General features: G+C 44.7%; 1 protein-coding gene across 6 annotated transcripts in view; it reads right to left on the reverse strand.

Moving 5' to 3' along the window:
- LOC109856549 (protein trachealess) overlaps nt 1–21,736 on the reverse strand; it is a 76,954-nt gene that overhangs the window by 35,466 nt on the left and 19,752 nt on the right. For 2 of the 6 annotated variants that reach the window (XM_020431929.1, XM_020431931.1), the window contains exons 3-4: nt 16,031–16,078; nt 10,850–10,879 (exon numbers count right to left, since the gene is read on the reverse strand). The exons of 1 other annotated variant lie outside the window; for it this stretch is intronic. In XM_020431929.1, the coding sequence (XP_020287518.1) occupies nt 10,850–10,879; nt 16,031–16,078 (78 nt within the window). The remainder of the gene's footprint in view (nt 1–10,849; nt 10,880–16,030; nt 16,079–21,736) is intronic. 3 more of the 6 variants (XM_020431937.1, XM_020431932.1, XM_020431934.1) reach the window with 2 other exon arrangements.

The raw sequence follows: 21,736 nt of genomic DNA on the forward strand, positions 1-21,736 counted from the left end.
TAGTAAGTGCACTATTCCCTCAAGTCCCCAGCGATACTTTCTAAAGTGCGTCTTATGTAATAAACAAAGAGCCGATTCGCTCTATACAAGCCGCAAAAACCCGCTACCGGATCGGAGAACGATATTGAGCGCGAATTTAAGAATTTATCGAAGGTAAAATACAAACACCATGGACGTTTCTCCCATCACCGCGTACGTTTGAAATATATTCAAGTATTATTTAATTTATTTCTGATAAATAAAATCGAGATACAATCGACTCGCGCAATTTACGTATATCTGTAATCGAGCGTCGTAATACACGTAATAAAGTTACATGTAATAGAGACATTGTATAAGACGCGCTTTACGCGACTCGAAATTGCAGGTAAGTTTCGCGCGGAATTTAAGTTTTCTCTAATGTTCCTTGTTCTCGCGAGCGTAATGTGCTGTTTAAGCCGCGCGCGAGAAAGACTCTTCAAGAGTTAACACGCTCGGATTTAGCGCGAGGAACTTTCCGTGTAAGCTGGGCAACTTCGTCGCGTAAAAAAAATGTCTGCCGAAACACTCACGTTTAATCGTTGTCGGCGAATCACAAATTTTGAAGCTATTTCACACGAAGTTTATTGCGCGAAATGACGCCGTCACGCAGCAATGTGGATAGAGATACGCGCGATACAAATTTCTCGAAAACGTCTGGCTATTTAAACGCGCCTATTTTAGACGAAGGTCGAAAAGCTAACAGCGAGTCAATATATCGTTAAATGTCAAGAGGAGTTGATCAGCGGTTTGTATTTCGCTCGTATTTTTGCCGCGGCCGCGACTCGACGCGCTCGACCAAGTGAAAGGAAACGGACAGAAACGGCGCGGGTTAAATTAATTACAGGGGCAAGATCGCGAGCAAAACGCGATCATAAACAAGTGGGATGACCGGGCCCGATCATTAGCTCCGATAATCTTGATAATAACGCGCGATGCGCCTGATGCACGTGCATATCGTGCCCGACACTTTTGAGCGCTTTCTTGCGCGAATCCGGTACGCTCGCGAAGTAGATACTTCTTTGCAAACGCGATCATTTTCAAGTGCGCGTGTACATGTATTAAGCAATTTCTGTTAATAATTATGCGTTAGCAACGAGAACAATATAAGTTCGAAAAATTCGATAAAAATTTTTAAGCGCTTCATTTTGAACAAGTTTTCTAGTTAAATTGTTTTTATATTTTGCAATTTGATATATCAAGAGAAGTTTTAATTTTATAAATCATATTTTACGCAAATATATATTCTTATTTTCTTATTTTAACTATGCAAAAATTACTTGGAAGAAACATTTGCTTGAAAAATAAAATAAAAAAATATCTAAATGAAATATATTCACAAATTCTAGAATTTAAATGAATGATAATGCCGAAAAAAAAAAAAAACAAGACTACGGTTTTATCCAGTCGCGGCAAGCCGGCAAGGTGGGTTGGCGAGGTCCCGTTGCAAGTTCGGGTGATATTAATCCTCTTCCTAGACAAGAAGAAAATTCGGCAGATAGGACGCGGATAAGAAACCGGGGGAGATCCGGTTTGTTTGTGATGAAACATAGCGCTAACGACCCGGTAACACACGGGAGGTAACCCGAGACGACGGACGGCCAACGATGATATCGTCTCTGACATCTATGTCAGCGAGCCAAGAACAACAGCGAACAACTCTCGTTCGAGTGTACCGGGTGACGAAATAAGATCGCGCGTTTGCTGCGAAATATCATCGTGATCGTTGATACTCTGCAATTGCTAATTCAAATGTTAAAAATTGACGTTTTGTTTTATTATACGTTTAAGAGATCTCGCGATGAGACAGATTGAAAGATTTTCCGTCTCTCGCCGTTTGACAGTTCTAGATTCGCAAAAAAAACTATTCTTTTCGAAAGAGATTGATATTTATTTCGCGCGAGAGTGACGTGGGAAATATTGAAATTTTTCGGTACAAGACGCGAATCTAAAGAAGACATACTAAAGTAATATGACGCGCGGAGATGTGGGGAACTCGGTGCACGTTATGCGTAATAAAAGAATAAACTCGTTGGTATATAGGATCGTAAAGCTGCGGCTGGCTTATGTTGCGCGCGAGTTTGTAACGTGCGGCTTCTCACCCCTCCTGAACCTGGTAAATACGCAATATCGTTTCTCTCTCTCTCTCTCTTTTTTTTTCTTTTTAGTCTAAGATCCATTTCGAGAATTCGTCATTTCCGTGACGTTTGACGTAAGATGGAGAATAATACATCGTACAGTGTATTAAAATAATCGAGACAAGTTGGTTCTCTCAAAATTGAACGAACAAACTAGTGTCGTTGATCTTGTTTATTAAATTCAGCAATTTTATTGTAATTTAAGTAATCACGATGGAATATGCAAGTGAGTAACGCGCGCGCGCGCGCGAGACATAAGAAAAGTTTAATTACATTCAATAAAGAGAGAAAGAATGCGTTTTATGACGAGCTCGGCTCGACGATGCAAGAATGTAGCCCGCGTGTGTCGCGCGTAGGGTTTCCTTCGGGAGAAATAAAACGCGAAAGATACGAGTGTGACAAAGGAACGAAGAAAGAAACGATAAAAAGGCGAATCTACCAGCGCGACGTTGCGCGCCGGTAGATACCTTACTCGTGTACTCGACGACGACGGTACCGAGACTCTCGGACTGACAATTTTGGAAAAAAACAAAAAAAAAAAACCCGGTGTGCTCTCGGTCGTGGTTGAGCATCTCTTGTCCCGTGTGCGTTCGGTCCGGTCCGAGAGTGGCGAGAGGCGCGAACCGCGAGAGAGCCGACCGGTGCGGTCTGCACTCCCGGCCGGCTCTCTCGGAGCTGTCTGTCATCGTTTCTCGGAACGCGGGAGAAGTGTCTGTTTCTACCTTGAAAAATCCACGCGAGGACGGCAATGGACGGCGAAACCCGTTGTCTTTGTGGCTACCGTTTTCCGAGAACGCTTTCAGTTACTTTTAGTTCTGCTTGCGCGTCTCGCGGCGTCAACCGCCGCCGTTTCGGTCGGTTCGCGCACATCATCTCGAACACATATGATATTTTTCCACGAACGCGCGTTTACATAATTGCGTTCGCGATTCAATTTTCAATCGAGCGAGAATGCAAATCGAGAGCGAGAGGTCGAAAGTTACCGATCGATCGATCGATCGATTGATTGAAGATCATCGGCGTTTAAACTTCGCGGCCTCGACTGACGAACGCCGCGTTAAATCAACACCGGCTGATCTGACTCTACGGCCGAAGCCGTGGCCGGTCAATTATTTGCTCCGAGATTTATGAGTTTGCGCGAAGCCGACAGCGCGGGCTTCTTCGTACGGGGCTCGACCAGGATCTCGACCTGGACTCTTTTCTTCTTCCCTTCGTTCGGATCGCCGATCAGCCGCGCGCGTCTGCGTCGAGTTCATTTATCTCGAAAGCGCGCTATAAACGCGCGTCCAAGAATCACTTTTCGCGTTATTAATCGCAGGTTTCCGGACAATTTCTCAATAACTCACGTACATAATTACCTATTCCGAGTGTCAGCCGCGTTACCTTCTCTCCTGACCTTTTGCCTGAGCGCGGTCGCGCACGTGGAAGGATCGACTTGATTCATAACGCGCATTTCGCTCGGACTCCGCGCGTCAGATCGAGAAAAGAGAATATTTAAACAACGCAAATAGAAACACACATATACGTGCTCAGGTTTCATGTTGTTCGGCTGAGGCACAAGAATATTTTTCATAATTTTTTGTTTCAATTTCCATTTTCTTCGAACTGTTTGTGTTCGATTAAGTCGAGAAAAATGTATTTTTCTACTAAAATAAAAAAAAAATATATATAATTTGCAGCTAAATAATAAAAAAATATGTCGAGAAACTAGACTACAACTAAAAAACTACGAACAACAAAGTTCGAGCTGCCAAAATGCATAAGTAAGCAATCCCGAATATATTACCCGCGCGCGCCAAGATCCGGAGGAGGCGAAAGCGCAGGAGCGAAGGCTCAAATTATGAGGAAGGAAGTTTTTTATGGTGTTTTTATGTCGCGTATATGCAGGGTCTCGGGACACATCTAGATCCGCATAAAAGGGACGCGCAACCATCTCTCTTCGTTCTTTTATCCGTATAACTTATAAACAAATTAAGGCGTCGTGAACCGCACGACGACGTTTTGTTTCTTGACTGTGTATGTACAACATAAAAATCACAAATATCTTTGGTGATATATAAATTTTCTCTCTGCGAAACAAATCAACTAAAGTGATTTTCGCTAAACCGATCGAGACGCGCGTAAACGTCACGCGCGTTTGCACTTTAATTACGACGCGACTCGACGCGAAGATTATTTAAGTCAGTCCCAAGATGAGATCTGAAGAGACGGGGGAAGGTCTGGGGTGTGTATGCCCCCGATGCGCTCAGCGTACGAGACCTTCGGGGCCGTAGTTTTAGGGGCGAGCCCGGTTGCTTATTGCTCCCCGAGTGGCCGCAAAACGAAGTTTGATCAAATTCTACTGCGCCGGCATAAAACTGACCGACCGGCCAGCCGGTACGTCGGGTGTTATGGACTCGATAAATGATTCATCTACGTCCTGGATACTACGATACTCGCGATACTCGCACACGAATGCACCGAAATAATGCACTAGCGAGAAGTACGAGAAAGAAAGAAGAGGAAAAAGAGCAAGGGAGAAAGGGAGAGATGAGGAAAGTGACCCTCTCGTAAGTGACATCGTAGCGGCTCTTTTTACGACCGTATAAGTCTTAAGTCAGAAAGCTCCGACCTCGAAGATAATACTCGAGTGTTCCTTAATGCGATAATGCAGCGATGATGCTTCAACGCGCGTCTTTGTGCGTGCACAGATGGATTTTACCTCAAATATTATTTGAATCTATTTTCTTTTATTGAAATTGTTTTTCTTTTTTTTTTTTTTGACGTCGAGTCGAACGTGCACCATGTCGAATTACATCGTGCAGGACGATTCCACGGAATGGTCCAGACGGCGGCCTCGCCTTGATGTACGAGCATATTTCTTTCAATAAAGCCGAACATCCATCAGACTTTGATGCGCGACTGGCTACGGCCATCGTCCATTGCTCGCGGGACAATCTTGCAGAAACAATTCCGCAAAGATGTCCGGAACGCGACAACCTCTGGCCATCGGGATCCCGGGATTACCGAACTGACCATCTACTTTGCATAATGACGCCTCCGACCCTTTCCCCACGGCCCTTAAACGTATACCTCGTTTCGCTCGCGCTCACCCCTCACCCCAAAGAAGAACAACGCGCTCACACGCACACACGCCACCACCTTCCCAACCACTGACATTTCAAGAAGTGCAATAACAATAATATCTATATATGATAGCTGGCCGCGGCCGGCGGCCGATATTTTCCGTCCAGGCTTGCACGTGAATTTCATACATAAGAATGTCCGTCTCAAACTGCCGGTGCTCAACATTCAATTGTATCGAAATTACCGGAGCGCCCGACTTATTCGTAGCGTCGCGCTAAATCCGGACTTGAATTTGATGATGCGCGGCCAGCGCGGACTACAACTCGAAGCTTTATCGCGCGGAACTACGACCGTAATGAAAATACAAAAAACCGAGCAAAAAAAAGCCGGAATGTTGCGTTTTCTTTTCGTCGTCGAAATGGAAATGATGACGAATTACGTTTCCGATTAGTTGGAACGTCTCGCTCGCGGAAATTATAAGACGCCGCTGCAGCGAGAATTTCGGCGACCTGTCATTCTTATCCTAATTTAAATGTCAAAGAAAATTGTTTGATTATTTGCTATGCAAATGAGATTGTTTAAGATGAAACCGACTTAAAACCGATGCCGGTGGGATCGGCCTAGCGGGAAAGGAAGGTCGGATAATTCGGACGCGATAATTGGATCAAGAAGTCGGATCGAGGAGCGATCCTCCTTCTTCGGTATTCCGCGGGGGACACCGACTCCGCTTTAATTATGCTCCTCGAATTTAGATCGCGTGTTCCTGATAATGCGATTGCGATCCGCAACGAACACGCGACGAGCAACATACTATTTAAATATTATTTAATATATACCGCACTTATTATTTAAGTCGAGTGTATTCAAGTACTTCGCGCAATTAAAACGTATCGGATGAATCTTGTTTTCAAAGATATTGATGTTCGAAAGAACATATCAACAGATATCAATTAAAACACGGGGGAGAGATTCGCTAGCGATTGTTTATGTTTCTTGTGTGCGTGTGTGTGTATGTGCGCGCGCGGAAACCTCCGTTAAAATCGCGAAGAACTTGTCCTCCTGGAGGGCGAGAGCGACAGTCACCCTTTCGACTGTCTCCTCAACTACCGCCATTTCTCTCACTCGAGAGCACTCGGCGCAATCTGCCGCGCGGAATTTGCATATATAAGCTATTAAGCAGCTCTTTTCATTTCCTCCCGTTTATGACAGTTTAGTTGGAATAATGTTTTACAAGATTGCCCTGCGAACAAGCGCTTCTCACAAATGACATCTCTGCTCCGTTTTGATTAATAATCGACTCGCGATATATGCGCGTCGTTTAACGTTAAATCGAATCGGCATGTAATATAATGCGAATCTTCGACATCACGTGAATATCTTCAACGTTCACGTGATGACACTTAAATATTTTTTCAAACATATAAATCGTTAAAACAAGCATCGCGGCGATGCATTGCGTTGGCGGTGCGCGAAATTCGCGCGTTTAAGCTCTCGATACGATATTTACTGATATTTTCAATAATTCAGTGACATAACGCACTGTATTGTGTAATTTATGGTCCATTGCTTATGAATAAACCTTCCCCGTTCCTTTTCCGCATAGCGCATATGTATTCCGACCCCCTAAGTAAGATTTATATCACTGTCGCTCGCGCGGCTCGCGCTATACTTGTCTTCTTTCTCGCGAAAGAAACGAAAAGCGATAACTTTACAACGCCATAACTCTGATTTCCGTTTCAGTTCTTACATTTCGCGAGATACACGTCTCGCCAAAGTTAACTGGCGCGTTATCGATCGTGTTTTGATATGCATATATATTAAAACAAAAATTATATTACACGTTAGAGAAACAATGTTTGTTTAAATTACTAATAAATGTTTTTCATTTAATTTAATTGATCATTCAAATTGAACAAACGACCACTTAAACTCGACGATGCGTAGTAAACATTTATATCAATTATAGTATCCAATCCAGAAGATCCGAGAGACACGAATAACGCGCGTACACACACACACACATACGCGCGCGCAAGCGCGTGTTACTCTTCCAGGCTTCTCTTTATCGCAACATTTTTAATTACTGTGAAACAGCCGGAAATTTTTTTTTTACCTCCCTTTACAAGACTACTAGTCGTTCCACGTGCATCTCCGGCCGGTTTCGTCCCTTTACGAGCTGCGAGAAAACGCAGGGTGCTAATTAAACGAAACGTTTGGAATGCCTGGGCGCACTGGATCGGAGAAAAGGGGATGCTTCCGTCCGAGCATCATTCTCTATTCTTTTATCGAAATTGCATTCTTTTATCTCGAAAAGGCGTATTCAAAACAACGCACGATGGATAACAAAATGTCATCCGTGAGGTCTTTTGACCGCGGTAAATGCAGAGCAAAAATGCAGCCTCTCTCTCTGTCTCTCTCTCTCTTTATGTCGCTGCTTCTGTCTGAACGACGGTTATTCTTTCCCGTGTTTTAAATACGTAATTTAAAGTTCTCTTGTTTGCGCCATTCAAACGCTCGAGAGAGAAAGCATTTCCATATATTTACAACTCTATAGTGTATTTTTATACACACTATGACTCGTCGTTAGCGCTCCGACTATAATTAAAGTTTTTTTTTTTGTTCGGTTGTTTCATTGTCAACAGAAAGATACAATTATATACGTACGTATTTGTTATTTGTTTTTTTTTTTTTTTTGCGCGCGCGCGCGAACGTACTTTCAATGAAATACATTATCACCAAATATTTTGTGTTGCGCAAGGCGCCGACATAAACAACAAAGCGGTTTCTTGTCGCGCTCGAGAAACGCTCTCCAATTAAAGCGAAAACGTATAATGTATGCATCGAGTTTGCGTCTTCCGCCGGCAAAAGACAGAAACTGTAAGGAGGACGAGAGATGGCCGAAGGAGGGAGGGAGGGGGGGTTTGATTCAAGATGAGACGTCAAATGTTCGCCGCAACTTCGACGAGGGCGGCGGCAAAACTCTCGCGGTGTCAATTCTCAGAGCAATCTGCCGATGCAGATTAGGATGCCGCCGGTATTAAGCCTTGATCCCGTATACAAGATCCGCTTTCTCCCTTCGCGCGAGACGGGATTAATTGGGGTGAATTGTCCTGCCGCACCCATTAATGTCACAAGTTTAATCCAGAAGTAAGAATCTCTCGCGCTCCACAAAAACCGATTCCCGTCATCTCGCTTTTATTTTTTTTTTCTCGCTTGTTCGCGCCGCTCGCGATTGCACATTTTCACAATCGAAACGAACAAGCTTGAAATTCGCAGATTCGCAGATGTTACCGTTCGATTCATACTCTTTCGTCTGAATTTCTTTTTAATATCACAATCATCTAGAATATACGTACGTGTATATTAGAAGCTGTTATGCGTGCAAAAATATCGCTACAAATGCCAGTGCGTAAACGTGTATCTATGAAAATCGGGTACAAAATCGAGAAGTCCAATATCTGTCGGATTCATCGCAACGTACTGCCGTTTTTCTAACACCAAAAATTGGTTATATTCTTATATAGTCTATAAAAAATATATATATAATGGCGATCCTATAATGGCGATCATATATATATATATATGTATAAGTGTACGTTTTTGTCGATCGTTTCGCCAACTTCTTCCAACTTTCCGGAAAAAGGATAATCTCGAAACATCGACAATAATTACGTTATCTCATCCCCGCGATATCTGTTTTGTTGTTGCAAAAATGGCGAAAGCGAACGGGAAGCACACTCTCAACGAGAACGCGTGAGCAAACAGCGGCTATTTGGCATGGGATTCGGGGAGAGAGAGAGAGAAAAAAAAAGAGGCGAGAAGGTTTTTGTGGGGTGCGAGAAGCCAACGTTATGGTCAGGATTATATCCCGGCCGAACTGTGTGTAAGGGGGTTCGCTCCCTATGACCGACACACTTAGAACAACAATAACTCACTAATCCACGCCGGGGCCTGCATCGGCGCGCGCGCGCGCGCGGCGCCGATGAAAAATGTAAAAATCCAGAAAACCACTGCTCCGTGACAGTTCAATACATTTTAAATGCGTTCCGGCGCATTTGTGGGATACGATAAGCAGCCGCGGGAGCCACGCGAACGTTTTTTCCCCCCCAATATGTCGGTTATTTATCGTCAGATTTATGGAATAAATGAGTAGGCGAGGCCCGCGCACACTTGTCGCGTACGATTCTCAAATATATATACCGCTTCTAGCGGTTTTTATTATTAAACGTATTTCGCGATACGTTGAATACGTTCGGTGGAGAATCGCGAGTTTCTGGGAAACCACGAATGTAAAAAAAAAAAAAAAAAAACACACACACAGCATTCGCACACAGGAGGAAATGAGAAAAGAGCGTAACTCACATTACGGTTAAGTTGCGTCTCTTTTGGATGTAACAAATGTATACGCGATAAGCAGAGCGCGGAAACAATATATAAATTATTCAAAATAGTATTCCAAACGCGGAAAGGCGCAATGAACCGAGCGACGTGTTCAAAACGGGACAGATCGATGCGCGACGAACGTTGATGAGAGAAGAAAAAAAAAAAAAAAAAAAGGGCGGGAGGAGGAATGCCTTTATACGCCGCATCTCTATGGGATTCTTTCACGACACGCCGATTTAAAACGCCTTTTAAGACGGTCGTAGGGCTCGGGCGGAATTGTGCCGAGCTGAATCGAACATTGAACTCTATATCGCTCGCGTACCCTTCTTGATGACGCGCTCCATAAGTTGCATTCCTATTTTCTGTCGTAATAAGGAAGCTCGCCAATAAAACGCGATCGACTGTAATCGATCCCTCCCTCCTCCCTTCCGACGATGTGATTAAAAGAGCAATATCTATAAGGTTAAACGTAGCGAAAGGGGGCATGTGCGCGCGTGGAGAGAAAAAAAAAATTAAGTAAAATATGAACGCGAGCGTTCTTCTTCTTCTTCTTTAAGGCGCGAGCGCGATTGTCCGGGGATCCGCCTTCTAGGCCGCGATAAACGCCTCAAGTTTAAAAGCGATCCACATATATAAGGGCGAACGAGACACGCTCGGCAATCATACGGGAAACAAAAGCACGGCCGGGCTCCGCGGCGCATTATAATACAACGAGCGCGGCGCGCTAGCGCTGCGTTCGACAATCCGCCCGAAACTGCTGCTTTGCAAGTCGGGCCCGGCTGCACTTATACACTTTTTACATAATCGCGTTTCGTCACCCCGAATAACATTTCTCCAATCGTTTGCCCGCCACGGGAAAGTCGTTATTATAGGGCGCGATAATAACGCGCGTTATGTATTATGTATAGCCGTGAGAGAGAGAGAAAGAAAGAAAGAAAGAAAGGAAGAAAATCGTCGATTATATGTCGCGCTCGCGAAGACGGGATACTTATATTATTTTGCAGTTAACATTTACGTCCGTAAATAACGGTTTCCGCTTGAAAAGCGATTTGCGTGCGCGCAAGAATCGCTCTGCAACAAGCAAAGCTTTTGTCTGCGAGCTTTGTCGCAAATCTAATAAAATTGGCGATTTGTAGAAAGAGAAAGAAAATATTGCAAGAACGTGATAATAGAAAAAAAAAACAAAAATACAAAAATAAAAACATACGGCATGCATTTTGAGTAAAGTTTATATATAGGCATACCTTTCGAAAGCGTAGTGTCTCTCCTCAAATCTGTAACACATAAACAAGCTTCGTCACTATATCGTGATATCGTAAGAACTATACGCGGAGGAGAGAGGTCATTGGTTTCCGAACTCGTTTTATAAACTAGTTTCGACAAGCTTCTCTCATCGGACCGAGAACGGGGGATGGAGGGGGAGGGGGTGGAGGACGACGCGCGAAGGCAGGACCGCGAAGATTATTTCAGACGGTAGACGGGTAGTTTGGCGCACGTAGGTAGTTATATACCTATAAGTAGACATAATCATCACCATTGTGTATAGGCGGACGGGGGTAAGGCCAATTTTTGTCCAGACCCCGGTATTATAGTCCCCCGATTTCTAACTTTTCTTTAGTATAATAAGCTATTTTATGTGTGACGCGCGTATACGCAATTATATTGAGATTAGATAAGACACACACTGGCGTTTAGGTTTTTACAGGCGGCATTCAAAATGCAAGCATCGATCGCGCGGGGTAGGAGAGAGAGCAGCGAGAAGTCGGGAACTTCTTCTTCGCGCGCGAGAATGTTAAAGATATTATTTCGACGAGAGAAAAAGAGAGAGAGAGAGAGAGAGAGAGAGAGAGAACCAAAAGCAACGGACGTAAAACCGCGACGGACGGTTTTTCTTGCAGAGCGCGAGATGAGATTCCGGAATAAATAAAACGCCATTCGGGGGGGTGTATTCACAACGCTATTTACTTCTAAACGGAATTTCTTCCGACATTACGATCGAGAAGTTAGCTTTGCGGGCGTTTTTCCAATCCCGTTCGACGAAGCGACTACGCGGACCGGAATGCGAAGCCGGAGTGCGATAAAAAGCGAATCAAATATCTTACCGTAGGACCACGAACCGCCCGACTTAATGAAAATACCTATTGTTACTCGTCGGGTTTTGCGTTAAAAACATTTTTCGTCGCAGCGTTTTTGGTTTCGCGCGCGCGCGATATTTCTTCTTTTGTAAGAAACACCCCGTAAAAGTGTTGAATTCGATTTCGCGCTACCTGTCAAAATAAAAATTTTACATGTGACACACATAAATATCGTTGTAAATATTATTTTGCAAACATATAAATCGCAAGTGGTCCCCGATAAGTGTTGGAATAAAATTCCAAACGTGTTTCTCGCATCGCGTTCGGATTTCAACGGTATCGGCATCGAAGTGCACGAGTGTGTCGGAAATCTTCTCCCGGCAGTCGGAAATCCGTGCCAATCACCGAGAGGTCGATGTCGAGATTTCAAGCCGCGGTTGGCGTTTCGACTAAATGAAATCGAAGAGCACGACAGAGTGCGCGGTGACGCCGCCGGAAAACAATTGAAATCGAATGCGCGCGCGGGGGGGGGGATGAAAGCGCGAGAGCGTTTCGTTCGTTCGCGGAGATCCGTTTCCGTGGTCGCGTCGTCGCCGCGCGGCTGCGGTGCGGAGCGCAGTTCCTGATTCGCATTTAAGTTAGCCTCACGTTCCGCCGGTGCACGTGATCCAGCTGCTCGGGAGGAATCCCACGTATCCGTGACGTCGCGTCGCTCCGTCTCTCCGCCGCCGCGGCCGGGCAACCTGCATGCGAATACGCGGGACTTCTGTCTAGCCGCCGCGCAGCGCGCCGCTGACTTATTAGGGATTCCGCGCGGGCCACGTGCAGAAATTCGACGTTGCGCGCTCGCAGGCGCCACGTGTAGTAGTACTCGCCGCCGCGCCGGACGCACGTTCTTCTAATTTGCGATACGTCTTCGGACTGCTGAAAACTCGACCGACCTGTTTCTGTCCCGTTTGATGCGCCCCACGCTCCTTGCTCTCCCGATCGTCCCCCGCCGGCGAAAGAACCGGAAGAAACGCCTCCGTTCGGGATCACGACGCGCGCGTGCATTCTTATGTTTACATTCCCGATTACAGCATCGCGTATGTTACACACACACACACACATAAAGTTTCCTGACGTGTTGTGCATCGTGCGTGCACGCGCGTTTTCTCGGAGAAACGAAGAAGAACGCGGGAGAGAATTCTCCTTGGCCGTTAAATATATATATCATAACGAGTATAATAGGTCTTCAGCAACTTTCTAACATACGACGCGATAAATTCACGATGATGGATATCTCGCATCCAAATATCGTGTCCGCTTATAATCCGTTCTTTGTATCGGCCGATCGGGAGAAAAAGATTTGCGAGAGAGACGCGGCGGCACCCTGTGGCTATGTGCTCACGACTCCCGGGTGTATCTCTCCTCTAAATCTTGTTCTTATATGCACCACATTCGTAAGAAATATTCGCGCGTGTTTATTGCGTCAAAATAAATAACTCTCGAGCGCGACGAATTCTCGCCGCGCGAATAACTTTTTTTCTTTCTTTTTTTTTTTTTTTTTTTTTACGCGCGTTGCGCAAGAGAATTACTCGCGCAATTACATAAATTCAATATATCACAGATATAATTCCCCATCTCGGTATAAAACCAACAACGGGGATTGAAAACTAGAAGCTGAAAATAATACATCGCGCGGGTCGTTGAGTTTCACACACAAGTGAAATTAACCTTTTCGCTCCGNGGATTTTTCCTTTAAAATTGACCTCGCATTTTAGCTGAAAAAGTTAATAATAACCTGCTACCCCCCCCCTTCAAAGTTAATTTTGAAGATCAAAGAAGTAACCAAGATTTTTTTCAATTTTTTTCCTAAATTTAGTGCATTAAATTGACCTTATAAACATCTATTACGTTCGCTTTTCTTGCTGGTCCATATATGGACCAGTCCCGGAGCGAAAAGGTTAACACGTGCGTCTCTCTCTCTCTCTCTCTCTGGGAAATAGAAACGGTATGGGATTTGTGTAGCTTTCTCCTATCGAGAGCTGATAACTTCTCACTTCTTCTTCTCGACGATCGGCAAAACAAGAGCGGAAACAGATTCCGGCGTAACGCGATGCATCGGTTACACCGGAGTGAGAGCGAGCTGGAGTTTTATTGTCGTGTCGACGCGTTTCGTAAGACGGGAGAAAATCTCGCGCAACAATACGGTCCTCTCGCGTGAACGATAGCCGTAAGCGCGGTAAGAAAAGTGAAGCGCGCGCGAAGGGGAGGAAAAATGCGGCTCGCTTGTTTCGCTTTTCTTTTTTGAGAGTCCTTATTTATCGACCGGCCGTGTGAATATTCAGCTCGGACGAACAAAACTCCGTTCCGTTCCGGCCGCGTTGGTTACACGTTGTACGGAACAGAGAGAGAGAGAGAGAGAGAGAGAAAGAAAAAGAGAGAGAGACGCGGAGTGAAGAAGAAGAGGAGAGTGTCACTTACAGAAACGCGAGAGTGATATTGTTGGACGGCGCGGCGGCCGCTCCAAGCGTCGTCGTCGTCGTCGTCGTCGTCGTCGTCGTCGTCGTCGTCGACGACGCGAGTACAATACGCCGAAAGAAACGGAATGCATTAATATTAATGGTGCCACCAGAAGAAGTCACCGAAGAAGTAACGGTCGCGACTGCCACGGTCACTTCATCTCGTAGTCTTCCCGAAAGACGAAATCGCGACTGCTAACGCGCGGGAGATTTTCTTCCGAAGATCCATACGCGAGCGGTTAATAACGGGAGACCGTTAAGGATCGCCGCAACGAGCTGTGACGAATGAATTGTAACATCGAGCACCGTGTGCGAGTACATTATCTCCTCTTTCTGGCGAAATTCCGTATCTATGTGCTCATCGCGTTCGTGCTGTCGGTGGCACGCAAGAACGCATCTCGCTCGTAAAATTGTTTTTGTATATATTTGTTATGCAATGGAAATAGATACATAAAAAAAATTGATGAATATTTCGTCGACAATGGTTTTTGTCAAACTCGCTCACGATACTGACTTTGAACGATTACAAGTTTTTACTGAGCTGTCTCATTTTTTGTCGGTAAAATCTTTTATGTTGGTAAACATTTTTAATCAAATAAAAATATACAGAAAGAAAAGAGAGAGAGAGAGAGAGAGAGACTCGCGAATACTCACAAAGATTCAGTCAGAAGAATTTTTATGCTAAAATTCTACGATTTATCTTGATGGCGGCATCTCCGTAACCCGGTTAAAGACTTTGATGGCCTTGCAGCTTAACTTCCAAGTATATCACGAGATGAAGAGCAAGATACGAAATGGCAGATTCTTCACGCGACGTAGGTGGGTGGTGTGTGTGTGTGTACGTGTGGTGTGTGAGTCATGGTTATACATATTAAATACGCCGGATTGTCGGCTAACAAAACCGCGGCGTTGATTTGCATCTCGCCGTTGCTTATCACGATGATGCATCGTCGCCCGAGTTTTGTTCTCCGCGCTTTGGGTTAACAAACCCAATTCGAGTCTCGTGCTTATATATATCGAAAAAAAAAAAAAAAAACACTTGACTTCTTTTTCATTTGGGGAAAGTCGAATAACTCGACTGTTTCGCGCGTCGGGATCTCTCTCGTCGAGACCGCAGGGATAAACAAAAGTGGACCATGAAAACGCGCGGGATGGCGAGAAAACGATGGAGAGCTCGGGGGAAAAATAACGCAGGTCGTGGAACGACCGAGGAAAGCCCCGATCCGAAGTCGGATGGGAGCGCGGAGGAGGTCTCGAAGTTTCGCTGGTCGGTTGACCTCGTCGGGTAATAAGAATAAATGTGATTCTATTACGGGTTCAATTGTTACGGCGGCAGATAGGCCGGTCTCTCGATAGAGAACGAAGGGTAGATCGTAGTCGATAAGATTTACCCAGTAGGTGGAAGGTCTTACCTACGAAAATCGCTCCGCCACTTCGAACAGTCAGTGGGGAAGTGTCGGTATTAACGAACGTTACGAGGCATTTGTAACATCGTGAAAATGTAATTGCCCGTAATACAAAAAAAAGAAGGTTAGAGTCATGTTCGACACAATACAATTTTTATTGCAATTCCTTGTGATTCTTTTGCACGCGTGTATTTCTCTGTGGAATAAAATATCTGAAATAAATAATAAACAAACTTAATTTATATAAATAATGTAAAATTGTTACATGTAACCGTGTAAGATGTCAACTACACGTTTGCAAGTCAGATTTACATCTCTATCTTTGAGATATTATTTAAAATACAAAAAAAAAAAAAAAAAAAAAAAAAAAAAAAAAACAGAAAACGAAACAACCTTGCGCGATTTCGTGGAACGCGAATCGGGACTAAGATAGTACTCACCGTGCGTTGACGGAGGTAGGATTTCCGACGTCGTCCATGGACGGTTTCCTAGAATGAAACCACGAATGAAATTCGTTACTGTTCATCCGCAGCTGCATAAACGTGGCGCACAGATCTGTCGGTTGCCACATTTCGCTCACACACTAGCGGAATTGCGCGAGAGAAGTTTTTTTTTTGTTTTTTTTTTTATTATTTTTCTACAAAACGCGAGAATTCCTTCGAACTCCTTTACATCACGAAGAGCGAATTTACATTTTGCATTTATATTTTCACAGTTACAAATCGTCTTCGCTTTTTTTTCTCAGAATGAATAATCACGTCGACCGCTTCCGTCTCTTTGTGCGTTACATTGGAGTGTTTTATTATAAATTTTAAATTAAACGTCCATTCTCTCCGAGAAACAAACCGCGTGTATATATTACGTTCGTTCTCGCGAGCAATACTCCATTTATCAGCGTCACAAGAGTTTTTTGATATTCACTTCATTGAACTCTTCGCGTAAACTTAAAAAAAAAAAAAAACAAAAAAAAACAAAAACCGATATTTGATGCAACGCAATTTGCAAAACAACTCCGTGAAAATAACCCGTGGCGTGAAGTGATGAAGAAACACCCGTGCGGCGTACGGTCTTGAGAACGTGTGCGTAAGTGTCATCGGCGCGTGTTGGCCTCGTGCTCGGTTCGAGGGTTCCACCCCCCATCAACCCCGAAACCCCACCACCGGGGTTGATCTTTGCTGCGCGTGCCTTCCTCGCTCGCTTGTAAAGCTGCGCACTTTCCAAGACACGACACGACTGGATTAAAATGTTCTTCTTTATTTAACGAAGAAGAACGTCAACCCTTTCGCACGCACGAGTCAATATTATACTCTTGCGGAAAAAAACAGAAATATTTTAAAATAATAAAAGATATCAATGAATAAAAATCAATTTTGCAAGGATTACGCTCAAACTAATCGTGTGGTTGATAAAGTTGTTGGCGATAATCGTCGTTCAAAGAAGAGGAAAAAATTTTTAAACAAATCAAAATCAAAACTCAATCATTTTGTACTTAAATGAACCTTAAACTCCTGATTTCTGCGGCTGAGATCGTGATTTTACATCGGAGTGATACGGGCGCGCCGCACCGCTCTGTCTTCATTTGAACCGATCGTGCGATCTGGAACCCCGCGACGCCAATAAAACGTCGCCGTATCTATCTCCGCGGCAACATTCCGCGTATCTATTTTCACGCCGCAACCTTATCCCTTGGCCGACCCTAACGTTGCGTCGAAACGGTGTGGAAGGGATCATCGATTAAAGTCTAATGGGATTATACCCTTACACGACGGATCTCTTCTCTGTTTCCATTCTCCGCGTGAATAGAAACAAACGTGCAATTTGGCGTTTGAAAATTTGAAATTTGAAACGTCGCGCTTCTCGTGTATCTAAGAATGAAAAAATTTTACGCGCGGAACGCACAAAAGAGGAACAGGAGCGAACAACATATGCACGTTTCATTTTAGCGCTCTTATACAATTGCGCTGTATGTTATTATTATTATTACAATTTGCAAACACAATTGAGAGTGTTTCGCGACCGCGCGATAGAAAACAAAAAAACAAAAAAAAAAGTCAGAATGACAAAGCCTGATTTTTTGCCTTGACAGCGGAGGTCAAGAGCGGATCCGACGAAAGAGGCGCGCAGCGGGAAGATACGCTTCCGAGTTTTGCTTATCGATTCAAATCGCGTTCCCCGCGTATGAATGAACGAACGAGTGGGCGAGTCGAGCCACCGGTTGAATGGGAGAGCCCTACGGGTGACCACAAAGTACACGCGTACGTATCGACGATCGTTCTCTCTCTCTCTTCTCTTCGCATGTTGCCCCCTCTTCTCTTCCCCACCATCCCTTTGATAATTCGCTACAATTTTAATAAAATTGAATATTGAAATAAATGTTTGTTTTTTTTTTGTTTTTTTTACTTTTCAACATGAATTTTTTGTCTGTCGTATATTTAAAATTCTCAATTTCTCTTCGTCCTCCCGTCCCTCCCCCCCCCCTCCTCACCCCCGGCACACACGAATCGATCACACGAATGATGTAATTCGACGTATCTGACGCGTATATAGCTAGGGTATGCGGCGCGACTAACTCGGGACTGTTTTGTTGCGCGGGCGCTAAAAATGCGTGGCGAATCGACACGGTAAGGATCGTCCTGACTAGGCAACTTTCAAACAGATCCGTGTTCTACGATCTTAATAGGTATCGGATCCACTCAAAGCATTCCGCGTCCGTGCGGTACACTGTAGATACACTTCCATCCGTCCCACCGGCGGGCCGGACGGGTAAATCCGCCTCGTTTTTCACGCGTTGGTTTAGCCGCGGTATTAGAATCACGGACCATCGCGCATCGCTTGTTTTTCGATCGCTGTCTCGGTCGCGCGCACATATACACACATACACACACACACACACACACCGTGACACTCCAAAGTTCGCGAGTAAGAGAGAGAGAGAGAGAGAGAGGAGCGTTCGGTATTAAACGACGCTTCCGATTTTTGCGCGGGCTATCTGCCGCATTGTGCGCAATTATATACGCTTTTTGTCAGCTAAGTCGGTGTAAAATGCGGTTTTCCGAAAATGGCAGTGGAACGAAGACTGGTCTCTACGAGGTGGTACGAGATAGCATCGTTTAATTTGGCATAAAACATCGGTCTCATCTATTCCTCGAGAAAGAGAGAGAGAGAGAGAGAGAGAGAGGGAAAGAGAGGAACGCCTGTCTCGCGCGTTCACTACTTCATCCTTCTTCTTCTTCTTTTTCTTCCTCCTCCTCCTCCTCCTCCTCCTCCTCCTGTTGTTGTTGTCGCTTCGCGATAAGTTCCGCAAAAGTTGCTTTGCTCACATCTTATTTCACAGCACAACCGCGCCTTCATCTCTCCGTCTCTTCGTAAGATGAAAATTAATTCCAAGACTGCGTCTCTCTCTCTCTCTCTCTCTCTCTCCGAAAGCGAAAAGCAAAGAAACAATTTTTGCGATCGTAAACATACACGATTCTTCCGGACGGAAGTCGACGAAGACTCGATGTGAGAAATGTTTTTCGCGCGAGGAAGTAGAATTGACGATGTATAACCGCGGTAGCGAAGCTAAACACGTCGATGTTCTCCGACTGGTCGGGTTACTTGTTAAGGCGATGCAAAATGCGGTTTTGCTTTTTGTACTTTGGCTTAATAGTGCTATGCTACTATTACGATCGTCCAAGTAAGCGCAACGATGTCGTCTCTCGAGTCGTCAGCGAGTTGGATTTCGCGTCGCGATCCTCACGAAGAAGTTGCGAGAATCGAGTCAGGTGACCGGGATATCCTCGTTAACGCTACCTCGAGAGATCGAAGGGAAAAATCAATCATGTCGACGCTAAATAAATTTTCGCAAGAAAAAGGTGCAATCTGCGGTGCACACCTTCCTATCGTATCTCGGAATACATGGGACGAACGTCCCGATCGAATAGCGAGGGAGCAGCAACGCCAAGGCGAGCGACGAAGAATAGCGACTAGGAGATAGGAGGAGAAAGGAGCAAGGGGGATACCACACCGTGAGGGGACCGAGTAGGGGGTATGGAAGGCGACCGGTCGACCGGTCTCTCTCTTCTGGACAGACGGACGGAAAGACAGACAGGACTGGAGACCGCTCATTACGGGCGGCGCATGCGCGAGGAATGCGGCGGCTCTGGTCTCCTCGATACAATAAATATAGGATCGGATCGGCGACCGAGCGAAACCGGGCAAATGCGAGAACAGAGAAGGAGAGATCCTGGGTGGATTTCTTTCTCTCTCTCTCTCTCTCTCTCTCTCTCTCTTTCTCTGACATCGGGAGGTAAAAGGGGATAAAACCGATGAACGAACCTCCTAACCGGGGACCGACAACAATGCCCGACAACGTAGTAACGACATCCAGTTAAATCGCGCTCGTCGGCAAAAAAATACGCGATTCTTTCAGGAATCGCTCGGTGAACCCGTGTGTTCGCCAACCGCGGCTTATATCCACCGACGTTCAACGTTACGTCCGGACTTGTAGGCGTAAGTGATGAGAGTTTCGATATAAAAGACGAATCACATCGTCGGCAAAGTTATCGGAATTGTTTCATTCACGGTTTTCATTGAAGAAGATATAAGATCATCCGTTGCCGCATAATGCGCTCGTCGATTGTGTTACACCACCGAAATTTCAAACACATGTGGTAAAAAAAAAAAAAAAAAAAACATGTAATGTAACTTTACATGTTACACACACATGCAAAACGAGAGATGCGCGTCTTAATGTTACGTCGGCGACATTATAAATAATATAATGAATATTTGTGCTTCTCTCTCTCTTAAAACGGAGCTATTAGCAAGAACGAAAACAGGCGCATTACGGTCTTAAAAGGGCCCGCGCGATGGACTCTCCGAAAGATGGGGCACCCGCTTGAAAATTGTAGGGGAACCCGACGAGATGGATGTACCCACGATATAAATGCTGATCAATCAAGGCGAACGGAGCATTTAATCGATACTTCAATAATTATCAACCTGCTCCGGACGAGTTTTGCGAGATAACCATTATGCATTTTGTAGGCACAAGACTGGCTTCTTTTCTCGTTGATCAATCGCTCCCTTACTTAATAATCGCTTCATATGTAATTTGTATCGCATACGACGTAACGTTTTGCTTCGCGAGAGTTTTTCTCGAACCTTTGCGCGATCTAATATGATCGATAATGTCTCAAAACTCTTACCTATATCACTGACATTTTATCGTCGTAACGCGGTTCCCCTCTCCGTGAGAACGCGGCGAAGTTACGTGTACTCGAGAACGTGTAAACGACGTTCTAATGGCGCGTTCGGCGAATGTTTCATTAATTTTCCGCGTGTTTTCAAACATAATAACAGACGCGAGATGATTTTTCATACGCACAGAGCGAGTGACATCTCTGAAAACAGACGCGAAATGACACGCAGACGCGATGACGAAACCCGATAACGTCGGATATTATTAATTGCGTCCCGTTATTTGCAATTAGCATGAAATCGCTTACAGTTAATTACTTAAGATACGAATATATGTATATATACAATATCGCGCGCTCGGCTCGCGTTGCCGTCATTAATTATAGTTCGCGGCGGGGCGTGATTACGCATAATAGTTTCTTCCCAGATGTTTTTTCGAAACCAAACTGTCACAACTTATTAATCTCTTCTCGTCGCTACGCACAATCTTTATACATACCGCGTATGAATTTTTGAGAAAACTCTCGCTAAAAAAAAAGCGAGATACTTGTTGTTCATCTTGTCGGAATAATAGTCACATTTTTTGCGTACAATAGACGCGTAAAATTCTCTCGGTGTCGTGGACAAAAAACGCGTGGATTTTTAAGTAGCAAAAAAAAAAACCTCGAGCAGCGCAAAACGTATCGTTTTCAGAATCAATCGCCGTTTTTGTACGGCGTTTTCGTGTACGCACACATATATATATATATATATATATATATACATGTATATAAACTGTGGTCCGTGAAACGGCTCCGTGCCGACTCCGTTCGTTCGTCACTCGAGAGAGTTGATTTATATCCGTGAGTAAGAACCTCGTGCCAGACTTTGATGCTTCGCTCGTTGGCTTCTGCGTGCGCGCCGCGCAGCGTTCACTTTGAACAATGGAATTGCGTCGCGACGTCGATCTCTCTGTATCAATCACC

The sequence above is a fragment of the Pseudomyrmex gracilis genome, unplaced genomic scaffold (genome assembly GCF_002006095.1).
Source record: "Pseudomyrmex gracilis isolate BER0280 unplaced genomic scaffold, ASM200609v1 scaffold_121, whole genome shotgun sequence".
In the NCBI taxonomy this organism is placed as follows: domain Eukaryota; kingdom Metazoa; phylum Arthropoda; class Insecta; order Hymenoptera; family Formicidae; genus Pseudomyrmex; species Pseudomyrmex gracilis.